The sequence below is a fragment of the Ranitomeya variabilis genome, chromosome 6, assembly GCF_051348905.1.
Source record: "Ranitomeya variabilis isolate aRanVar5 chromosome 6, aRanVar5.hap1, whole genome shotgun sequence".
NCBI lineage: Eukaryota > Metazoa > Chordata > Amphibia > Anura > Dendrobatidae > Ranitomeya > Ranitomeya variabilis.
Genome location: NC_135237.1, coordinates 227,422,019 through 227,444,012, shown reverse-complemented (window position 1 = coordinate 227,444,012; position 21,994 = coordinate 227,422,019). Strand labels below are relative to the sequence as shown.

Sequence of the window (21,994 nt, the reverse complement as noted above, 5' to 3'; positions counted from 1 at the left end):
TATATATTTCTATCACAAGCCCCCCTTAGATATCACTTGCCCTAATCCTAGCTTCCTGTCCCAAAGCACTGCAACTCTTTTGTGCTGTCGGCGAACTGACACAAGCCTAACGCCTGTGCCCCACTCCGTACAGACTTTTCGCAAATGGGCGGTCAGGAGATCTGTCCCTAATGGGGGTTCGTTGCAATCAGTCTCTTGGTCAATAGCATGTGTATTGAGCAATGTGTAGTCTTTATCAGGTAGGTCATCTTTTCGGTCAGGCCGCAACATCATTCAGGCTTGGATGTCATCTTCTGGTAGGGGAGCTTTCTTGCAATGCGATGAGTGGATCCAAGTGGGTCTTCCTTCCAGCTTCACAGAGTTTGGTGTCATCAGCAGCACTTGAGCAGGACCATCAGATCTGGGATCGAGTGGTGTTCTCCTTACAAGCTTTTTCACCAACACCCAGTCTCCTGGCTTCTAGGAGTGCATACCGGACACTGTATCTGGATCTGGCAATGAAGAAAAAAAATCGAGAATGGATGTTAGCAAGTTTCTTGGTGATTTCAATTACATAAGCAGACAAAGTATCATATTGCATAATCAGCTGCTGAGGGAAAGGATACCCCTAACCTGGGACTAGACACAAACAAAATTTCATATGGTGACAGCTTTTCTGGGCCTCTGGGAGTGTGTCTAACACTGAGTAGTGTGATTGGGAGTGTGTAGGCCTAAGTCTGACCCTACTGCTGACTAGATCTCTCGTGTGAGATTTGCTGTGAATGCGGGTCCCTGGTCACTCTCTATCACTTCTGGGACCCCATAGCTGCATATCTCGTCTCTGAGAGTAGCTTCTTTGCAGTAGTCTTTGCTGACTGGTTCCTCACTGGGAAAGCTTCTGGCCTTCCTGTGAACATGTCCACGACCACAAGGGCATATTTGAAACCCCCACTTGGCGGCATCTGGATGTGGTCTATCTGGATCCTCTGGGAGGGGTACGGTGGTCTGGCAAGATGATGTATGGGAACTTTCTCCATTCTTCCAGGGTTGCATTGGCCACAGGTCAGACAGCTGTTTATGAACTTGGCTGTTAGGGTGGAGATTTCTGGGGTGAACCAGTAAGCACCAATCGGATCATTCATCTGTGTCTTTAATCTGTGTGTGGGCCCATGTGCCCACTGGACCACCATAGGGTACATGCTTCGGGGTAAACAAGGTTTGTAGTTCATTGAGTATACCCTTCCTTCTTCATGTGTTGCTCACTTCTGCATCCAGCATTCCTTCTTGTCCTTTGGGGCTTGCTCTTGCAGCTTTTTTGAGCAGATCCCAGGATGTCATCTTGTCAGGTTTCCTGTCTTCAGCCGTCCTGTAGTAGCCGTCCGGCTCTACGACCTCTTCCACTTTTCCATATTGTCTTCCCTTGACTGCTTCTTTGGCTGCCATATCCGCCATGTTGTTGCCTCGTGCCTCTACTGTGCTTAGTTTTCCACGCGCTTTGACTTTTAGTACTGTCACCACTTTTGGAAGTTGAAGTGCATTCAGCAGGTCCTTAATGGCTCCATTGATGCTTCACGGTTGTTCCGCTTGCTGTGATGAAGTCCCTTGCAGCCCAGATGAGTCCGAAGTCATGTGCTATGCCATGCAAGTACCTTGAATCGGTATACATTTTCTCAGTCTTGTCTTCTGCCATCTGGTAGGCCTTCATCAGCGCTATCAGTTCTGCTTCCTGGGCTGACAGACTGGGCGGCAGACTTCTGGACCACAGGATCTCTTGATTGCTGGTCACTGCACATCCCGTGTGGAATCTTCCTTCATCATCTGCAAATCTGGAGCCATCCACAGAGAGGATCAACTCTGGGTTGGTCAGTGGCTCTTCTGCCACCTTGGGTAGTCCTGCTGTTTCCTGTTGCATGATGCCGAAGCAATCATGGTCATCCGTCCGGAGCAAATTCAGATCCCTGCAGAAGGTATCATGCAGATTTTGATCAGACTTTTTATCTGAGGATCCGTATCTGTATCCCCCCTTGGGAGTGGGAGTAGAGTGGGCGGATTGAGGACTGTGCATCTGGAGATGGTGACATTGTTGGGCAGGAGTAGAGAGCACTGGAGGCGAAGATGCCTGGCGGTGGAGAGATGTTTTAGCTGGGTTTGGTTGAGGATTGCTGAGATGTCATGCAGAGCCAGGATTTCCAATGGTTTTTCCACTGATGTCAGTAGTCCTGTCCAGGAGGGCGTGTGCTGCAACTGCTGCTCTCATGCGGCAGGAAGAGGCTTCCCTTGCAACTGGATCCAGACAAGCTGAAAAGTAGTCCGAAAGTCTCTGCTTTCCCCCCTGAAGCTGTGTCAGGACTCCAGTAGCAAGGCCTTCTTTTCTCATCCAGTAGAGACGGAATGGCTTCTCGTAGTCAGATGGGCCTAGTGCTGGCGCTGAGACTACTGTGCCTTTTAACTTCTTGAACGAGCTGAAGGCTGCATCAGTCAGGAGGAACCGGGCTAAGGAAGGCCTGTAGAACCATCTTCTCCACTGTGGTCTTCCGGTCATCTGTCAGGTGTTTCGCCTGGTGAGCAATACAGTGTCTCTGGAACGTAACTTGCTTCAGACACCACTGGACTTTGTTCTTTGAGATCTTGCAGTGCTGCTCCGCCAGGTAGAGTAGGAGATACAAGGAATGGGCTTTACACGTGTCAAAGTCAACTGCACAAAGGAGTAGATCGTCCACATATTGTAGCAGGGTTACTTCTGCATGTTCTGTGACCCAGTTGGTGAGGACTGTGGACATTGCTTTGGTGAACTGTGAAGGGCTGTTCCGGGCCCACTGTGGCATCACTGTCCATGTGTGGTGTCCCCCCTGGTGCATTAAGGCAAACAGGAACTGGTCTTCCGGATGAAGGGGAACACTGGAGAAAACATTAGCCAGGTTGTTCACTGTGAACACTTTTGCTGTGGCAGGCACATTTGAGCGCAGAGTGTGCGGATTCGGCATAATTGCAGTTTCAAACACCGTGGCGTCATTCACAGCTCTCAGGTCATATACCATTCTGAACTTGGCTGGCTCTCCTTTTACAGTCTTTTTCTTGACGGGGAAAAGCGGGGTATTGCAAGGTGATGTGCGAGGAACAATGATTCCTATTTCCAGGTAGACCTTCAGTTGGTCAGAGGCAGCTTGACTCTAGGCCTGGCCTGGGCCTTACGAGGGTACGGAGTACATGGCTTGAGTGACACCCGTACTGGGGCAACTTGAGGTTTTCTCATGTGCTGGGGTCCCTTAGACCATAGACTTTCTGGTACTACATCCAGTACCTCCTTGGGTAGGCCTCATCGATTGTTTAATGTTCTTGTAGGGCCGCCAGCATGACTCTTCTCGGGTCAGGGATGAAGAAAGTGTCACTGTCCCATCTTCCTGGAACACTGTGGTTGCCTTCAGCTTCTGCAGTAGGTTCGCTCCCAGCAGGGTGAGTGGCAGGTCCTTTACACCACAAACTGGGACAGGATAGAGTGTCCTGGCTGAGTGCACACACTCAGTGGCTTTGTAAGCTGAGAATGTCTGACTTGACCATCAATGCCCATGCGAGACACAGAGGATTCTGATAGGCAGGTGGGATCAGCGAGTTCCACAGGTGTCATCACACTTCTGGCTGCACCACTTTGGATCTGACAACGCCATCCACTTTAAGGGTATTTTGAGGTATTGGTCCTGCAGATGAAGTTTTACATGTCTGGAGCGTAGTGTCTTGCGGACCTGGCTTGCTTGCCTCTGTCCTATGGACGGGGTACTTTACTGCTTTCTGCACTTCTTCCTTGACCTGTTTCTCTGGACCAACTCTTGGATTGCATTGGTCCAGTCTCTTCGGGGGCGTGGGTGCCCTGCACTGGTTCTGGAAATAGCCAAACTTGCCACAGATGTAACATTTGACACTTCTTCTGTCTTTGTAGGGTGGTTGCGCTTCCAGGTCAGTGGTCACCATGAGAGGGGCTGTCTTCTGCACCCCTGGTTGGGACTCAATCCCTTTGGCTACTGTGGACAACGGCATGATGGGTACTGTAGCGGCAGCGGGGTCCGGCCTGCTGATTGAAGCTGCGGTGGTAAGACGGGGCCTGCAGGTGCATTCGTGGCGAGGCCCGGGGTGCCATGAGACCGGCGGCTGCATCCAACCCAAGGTCTTGGGGCATTACAGGGGCTGTGGCTGCATCTGCCATCACTTCTTCCTCCTGCTCCGACATAGCTTCTCCCCTTTGCTAACCTTATTGAGGTCGGTGTCTCCTCTCTGGAGTCTGCAGCGGTTCTTCCGGTGTGTTGATGGGCACTTTGCAGCGTCTTCACCTCTGGCTTCCCTTCCGGCGTTCTCAGCAGCACGGCACCCTTTTCCTTCTTTGTGCTCTTTTGTGGTGCTATAATGGTGGCAATTTTGGCAACAATTAGCAATAAACAGTCTCATAGGCGCACATAAAACATTTTTTCTGGGTCAGTCCACTGCTATTGACCTGTTCTCAGGCCTAGCCACTATCAGTGGTTTCCTGATTGGCTGTCTCAGTCCATGCACAAAGGCCTGTGCCAACATTTGCCTGTGTATCTGGTCATGAATGGTGAGGCCCAAGTCTTGGAATACTTGCATTACTCCTTCACTCTGCCATGAAACTTCTTCACAGACTCTGTCCTTTCCTGACTCATGTCATGTAAGCTGAGGGCCTGTCCGGCCAGCCTGCCTTTGGCCCACTCTCTGAGCTGTTCAATTAGCTGTAGCCCTGACTCCCAAGCGTGCACATCTAATTCTGCTGGAAGTTTGAATTGTTCCTTCATGATTGGCCAGAGTGCATCACCTGCTTCTATTTCCATTCATGGCCCAGAGATCATTCCAGGTGGCTGCATATTTTCACTGGTTCTGCTACATTCTTCGGTAAAATGGCATGGGATGCATCCCTGGGTCTGGAAGATTGTGATCTGACTTGAAGTGCAGTGCACATACTGTAATGGTGGTGCCTCTATCTGCCCTTGCATTCTTGGTGCCTGTGGGTTTCTTTTCTAGTACTGGACAGCATGTATGATGTTCCCTCTTCATCTTCATCAGAGGAATAGTTGTGATAGCTTGTACTGGGGTCATACACTGACTGATTTTGGACTTAGAAGTAGCTGTGAGGATGTCTCCCCCCCTTGCTGAAGCTATGATGGATTAGGCTTATAGTTTCATGTTGGTGTGAATGTACGCAGCTCTGACTGGTGCTGAAGTTGTACATTATCAATACATGGTGATATCAGTCCTCCCCCCTCTGCACTCAGGGCTGAGCTGTCTGCTACCTGATGTGTCTGGGGCTGCCCACTGTAGGGTGGGGGGGGGCTTTCACCTTCTTTCCCCGATATCACAAATGGCAATGGCTGGTTTGTGCCAGGGGCATAGAAAGGAAACCTTGTGCTGTAAGCACCATATTGTTTGAATTGGGCGTTGGCCCAGCCGGCAACAAAGAGGAAAAAAGAGGAAGAAGAAGAGGGAGGGGTTGATGAGTGAGACAAAGGAAGAGAGAGATAGAAAGGTGTGGTAAAGAGAAACGGGCAGAAGAGAGGAGTGGAGGTGGGTGTGGAGAAGGAAGAGAGGGAAGAGAAGAGAGGAGTGGAGATGGGTGTGGAGAAGGAGGAGTGGAGATGGGTGAGGAGAAGAGGGGGGAGATAGGTGTGGTGGGGGAGTGGAGAAGGAGGAGAGAGCGTGGGTGAGGAGAGGAAGGAGAAGATGGAAGGTGTGAAGGAGAGAGATACAGAGTGGGAGAGAGAGAAGAGAAAAGTGTGGAGGAAAAGAGAGCGAGAGAGAAGAATGAGGAGAAAAAGAGTGACAGGAAAAAAAAGGAGGATAGAGGAGAACAACAAGAATAATAGAGAGGAGCAATTATGCCTTATCCCTGTAGGGAGAGACGGGGCGCGCCACATACTGTACAAAAATAACTACCTATACCATGGATTCTGCTAAAAGCAGACTGCGCAGATTCTCCCGTCTCATACCCACAAAAATCACTTCCTGGTTTGCTCACATAACTTTCTGTACCACCTAAACGATGTAAGCTCTGCTGCCACTTCATACCATGTATTGGCATTCAGCAATCTAACATCAGCTAACTTCCCTTATTTTCCTTTCTACGTCATGCCATTCCGCAGCTTGAAGTCTGCCATTCTAATGAATTTCACGTACTTTATACCTTCGTGTTCTGCCACTATCTAGGGGCTGTTTTCTCATTAGGAAGTAAAAAGACTTTCCTGTTGCTCGGCCACTTTATTCCCCATGGCAAAAGCAAAAAAATGAAAAACACACAAAAATGAAAAAAACAGTGCTAAAAAAAAAAAAAAAAAAAACTTCTAAAAATGAGTATATAAAACTCTAAGAAAGAACCAAAATTTTGATACAAAAGGAAGGAAAAAAAACTTTTTCCCCCAAAAAAGTAAAAAGGTAAAGAGATTGAAGATTGAGGAAAACTTAATTAAAAAACTTTAAAATGCTGCAAAAAGAAAAAGACCCTTTAAGAGAGTAAAGAAAATTAAAAATTAAAACGGCTTTTCTCTTCTCTTTCTTTTTCTTTTAGAATCTCTGCGCTCAAATACAGTCAGAGACACACTTCCTCTTTTTATTCCGTATGCTATTGCAATAATATCAAATGTCACTAAAATCACGTATCTGAAAACACGTATGTCGCACCAAAAATGATAGATACAATCACTTCTTCACAAATAGCTACACATAGCTAGCATTGCAGCTGAAAACAGCCAGAAAAAAAAACCCAGATGTGACAGTGTGATTTACAATGCATATCTCTCCTTCAGCAGCCGAAAAAGAGGAAGTTCAAGAGAGAAGAGAAAAAAAACCAAAACTTTCTCTTACTATTTCATGCTTCTTAAAGAAGCAACACTTGACAGACAGAAACAGATAGACAATCCGAGAGATGCCCTTTTAAAGTCTGTGACACGTGCAGGTTGCGCTGGGAACAGACAACTATCAATCGCACTGGCACGCATATGCCGGACTCTACCACCCTCCGCTCCGGTCGTCCTGACTGGCCACCGGCTACGGGAATCTGTGGCAGCCCTCAAAACTATCACCATCCGAGCCTGGAAACATGGAACTGCCTGTCCCGAGACCTCCTGTCTCTCCTATTGCACGGGAATCTGTGATAGCTTATTCAGCGATTTGACCTCCTGCTGTCCGTTACTCAGCCACCACAAGCAAAAGTCACTTTTTCCTTCCTCTCCCGGATTTTACTCAAACACATAACACATACACGGCACGCAGCAGACACCTTACAGGGTTTGGATTCGTGGCTACGGATTTTTTACACTACCTGGGAATTGGTGACCACACCTGATCGGCAAGAGGCATAGACAAGGACCGGGCACAGGGGACTTTCAGGTAAGATGATAACATTTTCTTACCTTACTTATGGAGCTGCGCAGTCTCCTGCCCCTGTGCCAAGGCCATGGCTAAAACCTCCGTATCTCTGGTCAGAAGGATCCCGTGCGTTTCATCCGTGCCTCGCTGTTGGGGGCCATTAATGTTATGGAAAAATTTGGGTTGGATAAATATATCCCTGTGTGTGCTGTGGCCGCTCCCAATAAGACTGAGTATTTTGAGCGCTCAAGGAAGAATGAGACTGCACAACATCATTGTGTCAATAACATTCCATCAATACTGGTACTTTATTGTACATACATAGTTTTATATTTTCACATAGAAAGGAGTGGTTAGGGGTTGTCAGGGGTGGTTAGTTAATTACCATATTGTCTAGCTCTTCTGTCATTGGTTATCTAAACATATATGAAATATTGTGATTAATGCTCATATGACAGCGGATTAAGCAACTAAACTTGAGTTCTGTATGTAGGACAGAGTTGAGACATTTGATCAGCAGTCACCAAACATCTGACTCTGTTCTGCTTTAGGGATGGAAAACCCCATACAATCTGTCTGGCTTATATCAGTTCGTGTCAGCCATTTTAAACCATTTGTTATAATGTATATATTAGCTGTGAGCATATGAGTATATATGATTATAGAGGGGTATACATGCAAGTGAGATCTACATGATATATATATTTCTATCACAATTGTAATTCGATATGGTGTTATCGGGGTAGATATTAATTGACAAATTACTGGGCAGGGTCATGAAAAAGGAGCGCGCTTCCATAGCTATATATCTGACAACTCCGAAGCCGGGATCCAACTATTGAATTTTTCGGGGTACCCCAGCCATTTGACGAGGCAGTGACTTACACCCCCGACACGTTTTTTTCTCAAAATCTTTTCCACTCTGTAGACGCGATTCTCATCCGCAGGTATTTTTTGCAGCTCTTCCTTATAAAATGACCCCTCTACAGGGTCCCCGGCTAAATCACTAATTTTATAAAGAGGTTTATGAAATTTATCGGAGACGCCGGTAATTAAAAAAACTCTTCGCTGTACGTTTTCTCATACCCCTTACAGAATGTACCTTTATAGGCCGATATCCTGACATGATCACCGACCTTTAAAGTCGGTTTAATCAGTTTATTAGTAATAGTAGAACTGTAAATATTGCGCCAGATTTGCATAGCGTTTTTCTCTGTCACTTCAGCGGGAGTACAGCGTATGGTAGAATGATAAGTATGATTGTAGCTATGCACCAAATCCGGTAAAATATCAATATACCTAAAGGTATTATGCTTCGTGAGATAGCGCCACATACGAGTTTTTAATGTGCGATTAAAGCGCTCTACCATAGCTGCTTTCACAGCGTTGTTGGTAAAAAAGTGATGAATATTATGTAAATTACATAGTTGCTTGACTGACAAATTTATAAATTCTTTGCCGCGATCCGTCTGCAATTTCTTCGGTATGCGCTTATCATTTTGAAATATTAATTCGAATGATCTAGCCACATTAGGGCCCGTTTTCTTTGACAAAGCCACACACCACGCGTATCTCGATAGAGTATCAATCACCGTCAGGATGTATTTGACATTATCATTTTCCCTTGAATAGTCGATTAAACTTACGAGATCCGCCTGCCATTGCGCATCAATGTTCGAGACATAAATTTTATTTGACAAAAAACGTTTTCTAATAGGCTTGTGCAACGTATAAACGTCTTGTCTATCCAGCCACTCAGTCACGTCAGATTTCTTTATTCCGCGGTCTCTCGTCGCTCTAAATAATTTGTCTATTCCATAGAATGATCCGGAATTGCTAGCTGTAAAATATTGTTTTTCTAATATGTGATCCCGGGTATTAGAATCCATGGCTGAATAAAACGATTGTGTCTCGGTAATCAGCAGCCTCCTGCTTTCAGAAATTCAGTTGTATAAAATTTCATATTAAACGCTGTATTTACCCCAAATATTCCAGTCCCAGATGTTATTTAGATTTTAACACAACAGCTGCGAGTCATTAGTGTAATCCGATACTGCCTGGTTGAAAACGCTGAAGAGCCGGACACAGACACGTTGTTTGTTTTCTCTTTAAATACTGGTCAGACTGCTACAGCATCGGCACAGAAGACAACTTTTCTGCGAGCCTGAATAGCTGTTATTTTAAAAGGTAAGTGCTAACTGATTTATTTGCGCCCCGATATTATAATTCATGTACAGTATATATCGGGGCGCTGCAATGTCTAGTTAGTTATATTTATCTTTTTTATTATAATTCATGTACAGTATATATTTGCGATAGTCATACACTTTTAAGTTTCCTTCTGCGGTATCACACTGTCATCTAGTGGCCATCTCTTTAACTTCAGTATTTTACTATCTCTCTTGCTTAGCAGCAATTATTATTCCCACATTTGTGCCATTATAGAATCTATCAACACCATCACCAAAGCCATTTTTGATGTGAGGGCATTGCCATGTATATATTTATACTTCTGATTGCCTATTTTTAGTTCTACCCTTCAATCAGATATAAGACTGACATGCGGTTCTTCTAAAGAGGCGTTGGAGGTCCTATTTCTTCCAACACCCTGTCTTTTAAAGATATGTAATTTTTAAAATAATATGTCATGGAGGTCCTATTTTTTCCAACACCCTGTCTTTTAAAGATATGTAATTTTTAAAATAATATGTGAATAAAGTTATTTTTAGTTTTATTTACTAATGTGTCACTTCATACCTTGTTAGGTAATTTTTGTCAGCACTAATTCATATACAGTATATATTTGTTATATAGTTAAATCTGTATTTATCGTCGGTATAAAGGCTTGTGACGGGGGGTAACTGGGGTGTGTTTCTGGGTGTTAACACTCGGCTTGCTTTCTGACCCGCAGAATAAATAAAGCTGTCTGTAGTGTACAGCCACCAGAAGTCAGACGCCGTCTAATCTCTGAGCTATTCGGAAATGTAAGTATATAAGACAGTTGTCTTATTACTCGCAAATGCTTAATTATGTTTTAGAGACGCATAGTTAAATATATTTATTATTATGACATGATTTGTGTAATACAGTAGTTAATAGCTGTTAATACATCCTAACTAGCGTATTCAGCACGTACTTATTACCTATGTTTGGTTAGTATAAACAATATTTGTGGCGTGAAATTAATATAGACAGTACAAAAATTTACACGGATAATTTATTTTTAGATGGAATCCCAAAATGTTTCGGCTTTTTCCAGCCTACTTGAGGAAACGATATTAGGTATGTTTCAAGCTTTATATAAATGCATCTGTTAGTGTACCATTCTAAGTAAGCGCTGTTATGTATATTATATTTATTTATTTATTTATTTTTATTTATTTATTTTTATTTATTTATTTATTTATTTATTTTATTTTATTTTTTTTCTTGTTTAAGATGAACTTGTCAGGAACATCCCGGATGATATTTTTAACATCTGCAGCGTTCCTGCTCTGGACAGCGTTCCTGCTCTGGGGTGCGATACAGCCGGAGCTGAGTATAGTATCGCTGATGAGGCTGATGCATGGGATTTTGCCCAGGACATCATAGGTGTGTTGTGTGTGTATATATCTTTTAAGTATTTAGACGTGTAATCATATATTAATTCTTTACAGATGACGACATGAATCTCTTTTAAGTATTTAGACGTGTAAATATATATTCATTCTCTACAGATGTCGACCTGATTCCAGAACCAGATACCTCGGAACACAATCAGATGATCGTTGAAGACCTGTCGTACCAGACCCCTACACCGAGAAACAGCCCTGTTTCTAGAGCCCCTAAAAAACCGCGAGGAGCTGCGAGCAAGAAAGGAAAGGTAGCAATCGTATGAAAATGTGTTTTTGCACAACCGCTCTGAGAAAATCCCCCTCGTCACTACTAAGGCCTATATCTTTATTTATAGCTTGTAAACTGAAGCCTAGAAGGATTTTCACAAAAGAGAATATACACCTGCTAGTGGAGAACCCCGCAGAAGCTCCAGAAGCCGCCACGGCAGTCATCCGCCCCATATCGCTAGCCCGTAAGTGTATGTTTTGATATACGTGCACACTCTCTGTACAGCCAATGATACACGTGCTTCTCCAATGAGATCCTGATCACACACATATCTGACACATATCTGGCACATATCACGCACATATCTGACACATATCTGGCACATATCTGACACATATCTGACACATCTGGCACATATCTGACACATATCTGACGCATATCTGACACATGTATAATCTTTCCTGCAGCTAAAAGCAAAGTCATGAGAAAAATACCTCCAACACCTCTACAGCCGCTATAGCTCTCCGAGAATGGCGCAGTACCAGTGTGGACGGCAATACAGTTGTCTAATGGACCTGTTAGAACAGCCCCGGCATCGTCGACCTGTGTGGTGCACGGCCTGGGAAACCCTGTGTCCGCGGTCCAGCGTGAAATACCCCATTCAAGTGTTGGGCAGCCATCGACCAGCAGTGTGAATGACCCCTCGCTACTATATCCAGAAGTGGTAGAGACACCCCGAAAACATAAGCGAAAAACAAAACATATTACAGAGCCAGCAAACACAACCAGCGCCGTGGGTACCACAGCAACGATGCCTCGTGAAGAGCTTGATCGTGAGATTGATCAGCTCGCTGATGGTAAGCAATCAGCCGTGGAACCGATCATTATACGTATGTCACACACTATGCAGCCGCCAGCGGCATATCTAACTGTACCTGCTAACTCCTCTGGTGCTGCCCCCACAGGCGCCTCTAATTTGGGTAGCACATCTCATGCTTGTGTATCTAACTCTGTTAATACTAAGAAACGGTTAAAGAGGGCTTTACCAGCGAGTGTTAAGTTGTGTAAAAAGCAGAGGATTCAAGCGCCATCTACAAATCTGACGCATGAATCCATCTGTTGGGGGGTCGCTGAAATGACTGTGTTTCAGGAGCTGTTCACGCGCTACTTACGCTACAAACTCTGGGGCCCCAACATAATGTTTTTTTGTGATACTTTTGAAAAATTATTATCAACATAAACCCCAACATACGCTAATAAGGCCGAACTATATGCACTCCGGAATCTGCAGCTGGATGGCGAGACAACAGCTGCCGCTAGCCCATTATGACTGAATATGGTCGGCCACGGTATGCATAACTCACCTAAATCAACACCACCCAGCTATAATAGGGCTAGAGTTATAAAGAGGGCTCTAAAATTGTTGGTCAGCGCCAGACGCTCGCTATGCGCTAGGAGACGTCGTGGCGGCATGTGTCCTGCAATACCGCTACAGACGCCACAGTTGCAGCCACATGCGTCAGACCCGCATTCACATAGCTGAGACCACTCTGCAGATGCCATGCATACATCTACACAAAATTCACAAGCCTCAGACGTTGACACAGCCGCTGATGGTGATGTGTTGTACAACGATCATACAGTATTTTTACAACGCATCTATCATCATCATAGGCCTCTCCGCAATTTCAACGGGCATATACATACAAATCATTTTAGATTTGTAAATTTGGAGCGTGTACAATCATTTGTAGAGGGTGTGAATATTGTTCATGATGGCATTCAGTCATTACTGGATAGAATCATCAGGGACATTGAACCTGGTGACTTTGTACAGTTAAGGCTTGAAGGTGGCGATACTCTAGACCCTATTTTCGCTACAAAACAGACCAGGGAAGATTTTAATTCCGAATCTTTTTTAAATGCCGTTGCCCGTACACTTCAAAGTAATGCTGAATGCATAGCAACCAATTCGCTAAAGCTAGTCGTCACCATCATTAAAAACCGACGCGGTGGTGTAAAACAAAGGCGCTTGAAATCTATAGCGAGCAGTCAGATCATTAAACAAAAGAGGCAGTGGCTGTATGATTTTAACAATTACACGACAAATCTGTGTTTGGCTGCTAGCGTGTGCGCCCTGATGGCCGACACGGATCTCGCTGATGGCGATTTACTGAGCCGCTCTAAAAACATACACACAGCACAGGGCATCCCTGATGGTCAGTTAGTGAGCTGTAGCGACATTCCAGCATTTGAAAAATATTTGGGGGTCACCATTAAAGTACTGTACTATAGCCAGGGTGATTGGCGCTACTTTCAGAGTGGCAATACAGCTAATGGTAAAACCGTATTCATATTGTTCCATGATCACCACTACTACGGTGTCAAAAATATGAAGGGTTTTATCGGTGCTGATTACTTTTGCGAACGCTGCAATTCTGTGTTTCATCACAAGAGCAATCATTCCTGTCAGTATTTTTGTAAATCCTGTCAGAGAGATGATTGTGTAGAAGCCACTGGCGAGCAACAGCCCAGGTGCCCTATTTGCAGGACTTATTGCCGATCGAGCGAGTGCTTAGATTATCACACACAATTGGGTGTAGCCGACTTAACATTCTGCAGGCTTAAAACATTTTGTGATAAATGCAACCGTTTTGTTTTCAGAAATAGCGAGACTGAGCATAAATGTAAAGGTTTGCGCTGCCCTGTATGTCGCGGCCGTATAAATAAATTCGATGCTCATCTTTGTTACATGCGGCAGTATGTAGCACAGGATGAGACGGATTGTTATATCTTTTATGATTTTGAATGTATGCAGGAGACAGGTACGCACATTCCGAATTACATTTATGCTACTACGCTGTATGGTCACCCCTCCTGGGAGTTTGTGGGTGATACCTGTACTCATGACTTTGTACAGTTCTTTACAAGCGGTAAATTTTCAGATCACACATTTGTTGCCCACAATGGTGGTAGATACGACTCATACTTTATTGTTAAGGAACTGATTTCTGAAAAACTACATGTAAAGTTGATAACCCGAGGCAGCCGCCTCTTGTGTGTGACGCTACCCGATCTGTCTATAAGGTTCATAGACTCTCTAAATTTTATCCCCATGAAACTCAGTAAATTACCACAGGCCATGGGTTTTTCAGGAGGCAAAGGGCATTTTCCACACTTTTTTAATACCAGAGAAAACCAAAACTATGTAGGCCCCATACCTGATGTAAAATATTATGGGACGGAGTACATGTCACCTGGTGAGAAGGTAGAGTTCGTGGAGTGGTATGCGACACAGGTAAATACAACTTTTGACTTCAAGGCTGAGCTAAAATCTTATTGCAAGCAAGATGTTGAAATTCTGAGACACGCCTGCGAGATCTATAGAGAGCGTATTATGCAGATGACACAGAAAAATGTCAAAAAATACTGTAAGCGTCAAAGGCAAACAATTGTAGTGAGCAGATGTGTTGATCCTTTTCAGCTCATCACTCTGGCCTCAGTGTGTATGGCAATGTACAGGTTTAAATTTCTTCCAAAAAAGACCATCGGCATTTTGCCTGGTGATAATTATCACAAGGCAAAAAAGCGCTACTCGTCACCGGCTATACAATGGCTCATGTATGTAGCCCACTCCGAGAACATCGACATCCGCCACGCATTGAGAGGCGGTGAAAAACGAGTCGGGAAATATTTTCTAGATGGTTATGCCTATGTTAGCGGCCAACACATAGCATTTGAATTTCAAGGCTGTTTTTACCATGGGTGTCCCGTGTGCTATAATGAAAATGACAGGAATAAGGTCACAAACACGTCCTACGGCCAGTTATATTACACCTTTTTAGCTAAAAAGCGCTACTTACAGGCCTGCGGCTACACAATAAAAGTGATGTGGGAGCATGAGTGGAATGAAATGGTTGAAAATGATTCTAACCTTCAATCATTTCTCCACCAGATGGAATTCCCCGTTCCTTTAGACCCCCGTGATGCGCTTTATGGCGGACAAACTAACGCCATTAAGCTCTATCACCAGCTGGCAGAAGGGGAGACTTTACATTACTACGATTTCACCAGTCTGTACCCCTTTGTAAACAAAACTAAAACATACCCTGTAGGTCATCCAGACATCATCTATGACAATTTTGGATTCATTAAAAAATACTTTGGCATTGCTAAAGTCAAGGTCTACCCACCGAGAGATTTATTTTTTCCAGTTCTACCGGTAAAACTCAACAAAAAATTAATGTTTCCCCTATGCTACACATGCGCTGTAAATTCCCAGGCAGATATTTGTGCGCATAGTGATGAAGAGTGTGCATTGTCAGGCACCTGGTGCACTATAGAGCTCGAGATGGCGATAGAAAAAGGGTATCGGATCGCCCACATCTATGAAATATGGCATTTTCCTAAAACCACTGATGATCTGTTTGCACCCTACATTAAATTACATCTGAGGGAGATGCAGGAAGCCTCTGGTTACCCTAGCTGGTGCACTGATGAGGTCAAGAAAAGGCAGTACATTGACTCCTTTCTTGAAAAAGAAGGTGTGCAATTACGGCCTGAAAATATAGCTGTCAACCCTGCTAAGAGACAGATCTCCAAGCTTTTCTTAAATTCTTTATGGGGGAAGTTTGCTCAGAGATCTAATCTATCATGTACCAGCATTGTTAGGGATCCAGATGAGCTTTTTAAGTATTTGTTCCTGCCTTACTATGACATCTCGATGTTACATTTCCTTGATGATGACACCGCAACCATTAACTGGAAATACGCAAAAGGTCACCACACCGTCAACAAAAACACAAACATTTTTACGTGTTTTACAACAGTGTATGCCCGGCTAGAGCTCTATTCGCTGCTGGACAGGCTGCAGGAGAGGTGCCTTTATCACGACACAGATTCTGTTATTTTTGTACAGAGAGATGGTGAGTGGCAGCCGCCTTTAGGCGATTACCTGGGGGAGCTGACCAGTGAAATACCCGATGGTACACACATCACAGAATTTGTATCCGCGGGCCCCAAAACTTACGGGTACAAACTCAACACGGGTAAAACTGTCTTAAAAGTTAAGGGTATAACACTAAATGTTGGTAACTCTCAATCTATTAATTTCAACAGTCTAAAAGATCTAGTTCTGGACTACCCGAGCAATTCTGACACAGATACACAGAAACGTATTGTCGTACAACAGCCTTCCATTGTAAGAAATAAAAAGTACTGGGAGATTGAAACGAGGCCGTTACGCAAAACACAAAAGTGTGTTTATACAAAGCGCCGACTAATTGGCGGTTTCACAACACTGCCTTTTGGGTATTAGCAGAGTATTGTGCTGATGGATACACGCTTGCAACACCCATTCTCGTGCATTCTAGCAGGACCGTCTAATTCTGGAAAGAGCTATTTTGTAAAACAACTGCTGTATAATATTGAAACTAATTTTTCTCAGAAACCTGATAATATTGTTTGGTTTTATTCGTGTTGGCAGAAACTATATAATGAAATCTCTCTCTCTTTTCCCCACGCCAGATTTGTGGAGGGTCTGCCGAATACATTCGTAGATGACGAATTATTCCCGCCGGAGAAGGTGAATTTGGCTATTGTTGATGATCTCATGGAGAGTGCTAGTGAAAATTGTGAGATAGAAAAAGCCTTTACCAAGTATGTGCACCACAGAAATCTCAGCATTTTCTACCTGGTACAAAACATATTTTGCCAGGGTAAGAAAAGCCGTACGATAAATTTAAACACCAAATACATGGTCCTTTTCAATAACCCCCGAGATAAATTACAAATTTTAACTCTAGCTCGCCAGATGTATCCCGGAAAAACACGTTTTTTCCTAGAAGCTTTTGAGGATGCCACGCGGGAACCTTATGGATATTTGCTTGTAGATTTGAGAGCTAATACCCCTGAGGAACTTCGCTTAAGGACTGGCTTGTTTCCACCAGCGTTGCCTGCTGTTTATGTTCAAAAGAAAAACACTTCTAAAAAGTGAATTTTACCCAGGTATCAGACATTCTACGCTGTGTGCGTTGTGCTGTAAAGATGTCTGAGAGACTCCGGCGTAACTGGGCTCTCTTAAAAACTCTGGTGAAGGCAACCCCGGCTGTCTGAAAGTCTATTTTGCGCAATGCAAGCAATGATTTAATTACAGCCATAGGCGAGATTGCTTTAAACATCTTAAAAGGCAGGATTCCGCTGAAAGAGCGTCAAAAAGGCATATTAAAGAAGTGGTGTAAAGCTATAAGAACCCTGAGCGACAGATCTCAGCCCATAAAGAAAAAGAAGCGGCTACTAAAGCAGGCCGGCGGGTTTATCGGCCCTCTTTTAGCTTTTGCAATCCCTATAATAACAAGCCTGCTCGCAGGAAGATAATGGAGCATACAGAGAAAATGTATCTAGTCCCCAAACAGGAGCTAGACAGACTAAGACCCGGCGCTACAGCCAACATACGCGACAGCGTTATTCAACGCCTTGATGGCGAAATTAGCGACATTTTACAACGTCGTGACATCCCTGATGATGTGAAAATTAAAATGTATAGCACTGTGCTACAGCGATACTTGGTGCATACGCGACACAGCTCAAAAGAAGTAACGGCTTTAAATCTCGTTAGCACTCCTGATCCTGGTCAGCAACAATTGTCAAATACCGACTCTGATAAAAATCAAGAGATCGCTGAAATTGTCAGCCATATAAACCAAAGATATAAAAAGAATGCTGAATTTTTACTAAAAGGGTTACTACAGAATAAAAATGTTACAGACTGGAATAATAAAGCTGAATTTATTTTCAAAGGATCCGTAATACCGGGGTCTAACTTACTGGATTTGGTACGTAGTACTACGCAGAGTCATGCTCTGACCGGCAGAAATTTACCGCCGGGTTGGGAAGCATTTATGCAGGCTATGGCCGAGCTAAATATACCGTCTACAGTTGTTGGTAATCCCACTACTAGGAAGCTTTTAGATGAATTAAAAATTTCCAGCAGCGAGACACACGCTGTATCTATGCCGCTGAAGCTAGCTCCGACGCCACGTACAATACAATCTTTACATTCCCCGTCATTAGGTACCACACGTGGAACTCTGCTACCTAAAAAAAGGTCTCTATCGATGCTACAAACCATGTGGCTCACGATGTAAAGAATGTACTAGCGATACTGTTTATTTTTGTAAGAAGTGTAATGATGTATAATCATCGTGCTATTTATTTTGTACGATGCAGCATTGATATTTATTTTGTAAGAAGTGTGTTGTTGTATATTCAAGCGATACTATTTATTTTGTACGATGCAGCAGCGAAATGTCTTTGAGATGTGTTTATTTTACAATAAAAATCTTTTACATTTTACAATACCGTGTCTTTTGCTTTTTTTATAAACGTATAAAACACCACGCTTCATACTTGCGGGTGTTGTAATATGGCCGCATACATAATGCACCCATTATAAATCACATATAATGAGAATACCAATAGCCGATAATACTGCAGAAACACAGCCTCACTCCCCCCTATCAGCGGCTTATCAAATAAGACTAATCTTAATACAGCATATAAACAACTAATATAAAACAATTACTGGGATAATATTCACTGCATCAAATACTGTGATAATAATATTAAACTATATCAAAAAGGGAGAGCCAGACAAGGAGGGACAGCTGGCTGACAGGGAGGGGAGGAGGGGTTACACACTTTTGATACACTTTGATAGGGGCGTGTCCACCTGTCAAATTGAGTTTTACGAAAGGTCCCTATGCTCTACTACTCAGGGCTGCTTGTTAACACCCCTCTGGAAAGTTCCCCTTCCCCCTCCCCTCATGTGCTTCATCCTGGACAAGAGGAGGGCTTCCCCCTGTGTAAAGCCAGTAAGGCTATTTGCACACGTTGCAGGTTTGACTGTGGAATTTTCTGTGCAGATTCTGCATTTCTTGGCAGAAAATGCAGGTCAGAATCTGCACCTTTTTATGGTATGTGCACACGTTGCAGATTTCTGTGCAGATTTCTTCCTTTTTTTACCCCTGCAGATTTCTATTATGGAATGGATGCAGAAACGCAGCAGTTCTGCACAAAAAATTGACATGGTCCTTTTTTGAATCTGCTGCTTTTTCCGTGCAGATTTTTCTGCACCATTAGCACATCACTTTGTTTGCCATTGATTTACATTGTACTGTAAATCACTTGCAGATCTGCAGCGTTTTTGCGCGGAAAAAAAAGCTGCAGATCTGCAGGAAATCTGCAACGTGTGCACATACCCTAAAGGACTGAGCACATGGGGAGTTGGGGAGCTTTGCAGGGGGCTGTGGACCAGCAGCTCTGTATACATCATAGGGAGCACGTTGATGCCTCTTTCAGACTTGCTGTATTTCTGGCAATTACCACGGCAGTTTAAAACCACGGCGGTAATCGCCAGGAAGATAGAACATGTTTTAAAATGGAAAACCGTGCGGCTTTCTGCTACACAATTTTCCTGCAATTTGAGCCTATTGACTTGCATTGGGCAAATTGAGTGCTATGTAGTGGTTTTGTCAGCGATTACTGCCACGGTTTTAAACTGCTGTGATAATCACCGGCAAAATCGCTAGTCTGAAAGAGGCCTGACAGTTGCACGTCCCGTGTAGCCATGCCCCCTAGACTCCATCCACAAGTTCTGCTACTAAGGCAAAACGACCTTATTAGCCACTGAAATCCTGCATCACATGGAGCCTGCTGCTGGAACTTGGATGAGACTTTTCACACACAGAAGTGAAGTTGCTGGAAGGGGTTCTCCATTGGAAAAGAAGATAAGGGCCACAGGTACTATAACATAGCAAAACTTGTTTTTAGTGTTATGCTTTAACTGTATAAATTAAAACTGTTAAACAAGAAACAAAGGTTACAGCAGGGGAAGGGTTAGAGAAAAAGAGGAAAGAAAAGAAAAATTGCAGGTGTTAATGTTTGAATTATTTTACAGCTAAATATGTGACCATCAAATAAAATTCAAAGCTGTATGCGATGCCTCTCAGATTATCTATCAAGCTTCTATTGTTGAAATCTCACACAATACATTTAACCCTTGCTGAAATTGCAGCATATTTTTTGTTTCTTGCAGTGGTGGGATTTCCTGCTATTATCTGAATAATTTCTAAACTGTGGAGCTTTTGCTGATGTTTCAGACAGTTACTGAACCTGTATATATTTGGGAAAAGAGTACCACATGTTTCTTGAAAGCTATGGTGCCATCCTTCAACATCATTATTTGTTCGCTGTTAATCATTTAATGTTCGTTCATACATATTCCAAAGTTGAACTGGAAACATAGGTGCCTGATGTCCTCTGTGAGTCATTTGACCAATAAAGGTATCTTCAAAATAGTTAGCAATGGGTATGCTTCTTGTGGAAAGTCAGGATTTTCCACTAAGGCTACGTTCACACGATCCGTTTTTTGCTGCGGATCCGTAGCGGAATTGCAGCTACGGATCCGCAGCCGTTTTCCATGCAGGGTACAGTACAATGTTACCCTATGGAAAACAAAACCCGCTGTGCCGACGATCCTTTTTTTCGCTGGAAAATCCGCGCGGATTTGCCAACGGAAAAAAGAAGTACCATGTCAATTCTTTCAGCGGATTCCGCTGCGGGTTTCCAACAGCACCAATAGGAAACTGCAGTTGGAAACCCGCAGTGGAATCCGCAGAAGAAAAAGGACACAAATCCGCCGAGAGAAGCACCGCCGTTTTCCACTGCGGATTTCCCCGAAAAAGGACCGGAAAAATCCGCAGTGAAAAACTGATCGTGTGAACGTAGCCTTACTCTTCAAATGAAGGCACAACATTCTGTGTTGGTAGAAAGGCAAGGCAGGTATAATGCGTATCCAACAAGCAAATTCATGGTCACCTTGATATTGCACCTTGAGTCCTTCATTTTGAACTTTACGCCAAACTAACTGTGATAGGTAGAAGAAGCAACCGGTCTTCTTGAGGTTAGGGAATTAATTCTCAAATGCCTGGATTGAAGCTAGTTCAAAATCCAACATCAGGTTGTGTTTCAGCAGTTCAGGTTGCATGTTATTCAGCTCTTGTAGCAATCTCTGGTATGTTGACCGGCTCTTGTCCGTCAGCAAGGCATACACTACAAGAACAATGAGTCCGCTGTGGCCTACATGGATTGTATAAAGTTGCTTGAACGGGGATGGTGTAGTGGAAAACATGCAATCAGCAAACCACGCTTTACTTTGGGCCAGTAGATGGAGATTGTCTCTTGTTCCAAATATCAAGATACTTACAAATTAAAAGTGAAAGTATTAGTACAGGAAATAATGAGAGACAAAATAAAAAGTAACAAGTAGCAGACAGACTATAGGAAAAAAAAATGGAGACACACAGCGCAAAATAGGGTCTTATCCTCTAGTTAACCAAGAGAGCTTTCTTAGAATTGCTCACCTGATTTTGCTGAATGAAGCGCATGTAGCGATTTCGGCTGCTGCAGATCCACAAGCCGATCAACGGCCGTATGACAATATAAACTGTGCAGGAGGTGTGGGTTAAATCCGCGCTGCCTTAATGATGAAGTTCCAAGGATAATAAATTTAAAAGGTGGTTTATTCAAATAAACCACCTTTTAAATTTATTATCCTTGGAACTTCATCATTAAGGCAGCGCGGATTTAACCCACACCTCCTGCACAGTTTATATTAAGTAGCAGACAGAGAATTTCGGGTTTAATTAACAATAATTTTTCCAAATCAGAAGCATCCGTTGTTCATATCACATTAAAAACTCACATTTTGCTTCAGATTTTCTGATTTTATAACAAACTTAAAACTGAAGCAAAATCTGGTGTGAAGGGGATA

At 43.5% G+C, this 21,994-nt stretch overlaps 2 protein-coding genes across 2 annotated transcripts in view; both read left to right on the top strand.

Moving 5' to 3' along the window:
• TRIO (trio Rho guanine nucleotide exchange factor) overlaps positions 1-21,994 on the top strand; it is a 3,555,343-nt gene that overhangs the window by 204,300 nt on the left and 3,329,049 nt on the right.
• Positions 1,877-20,179, top strand: LOC143782242 (uncharacterized). The gene is made up of 7 exons (XM_077269477.1): positions 1,877-10,325; positions 10,569-10,623; positions 10,780-10,932; positions 11,058-11,203; positions 11,291-11,407; positions 11,631-12,020; positions 16,690-20,179. The coding sequence occupies exons 2-5, from the start codon at positions 10,569-10,571 to the stop codon at positions 11,300-11,302; spliced, it is 366 nt and encodes a 121-aa protein (XP_077125592.1). The 5' UTR covers positions 1,877-10,325; the 3' UTR covers positions 11,303-11,407; positions 11,631-12,020; positions 16,690-20,179.

What these genes read in the sequence shown, in the direction of transcription:
- LOC143782242 (XM_077269477.1), top strand. Translation starts at nt 10,569, where the DNA reads ATGGAATCCCAAAATGTTTCGGCTTTTTCCAGCCTACTTGAGGAAACG. An exon ending in ACTTGAGGAAACGATATTAG is followed by an intron (nt 10,624 to 10,779) that starts GTATGTTTCAAG and finishes TTCTTGTTTAAG; the next exon opens with ATGAACTTGTCAGGAACATC. An exon ending in TTTTGCCCAGGACATCATAG is followed by an intron (nt 10,933 to 11,057) that starts GTGTGTTGTGTG and finishes CATTCTCTACAG; the next exon opens with ATGTCGACCTGATTCCAGAA.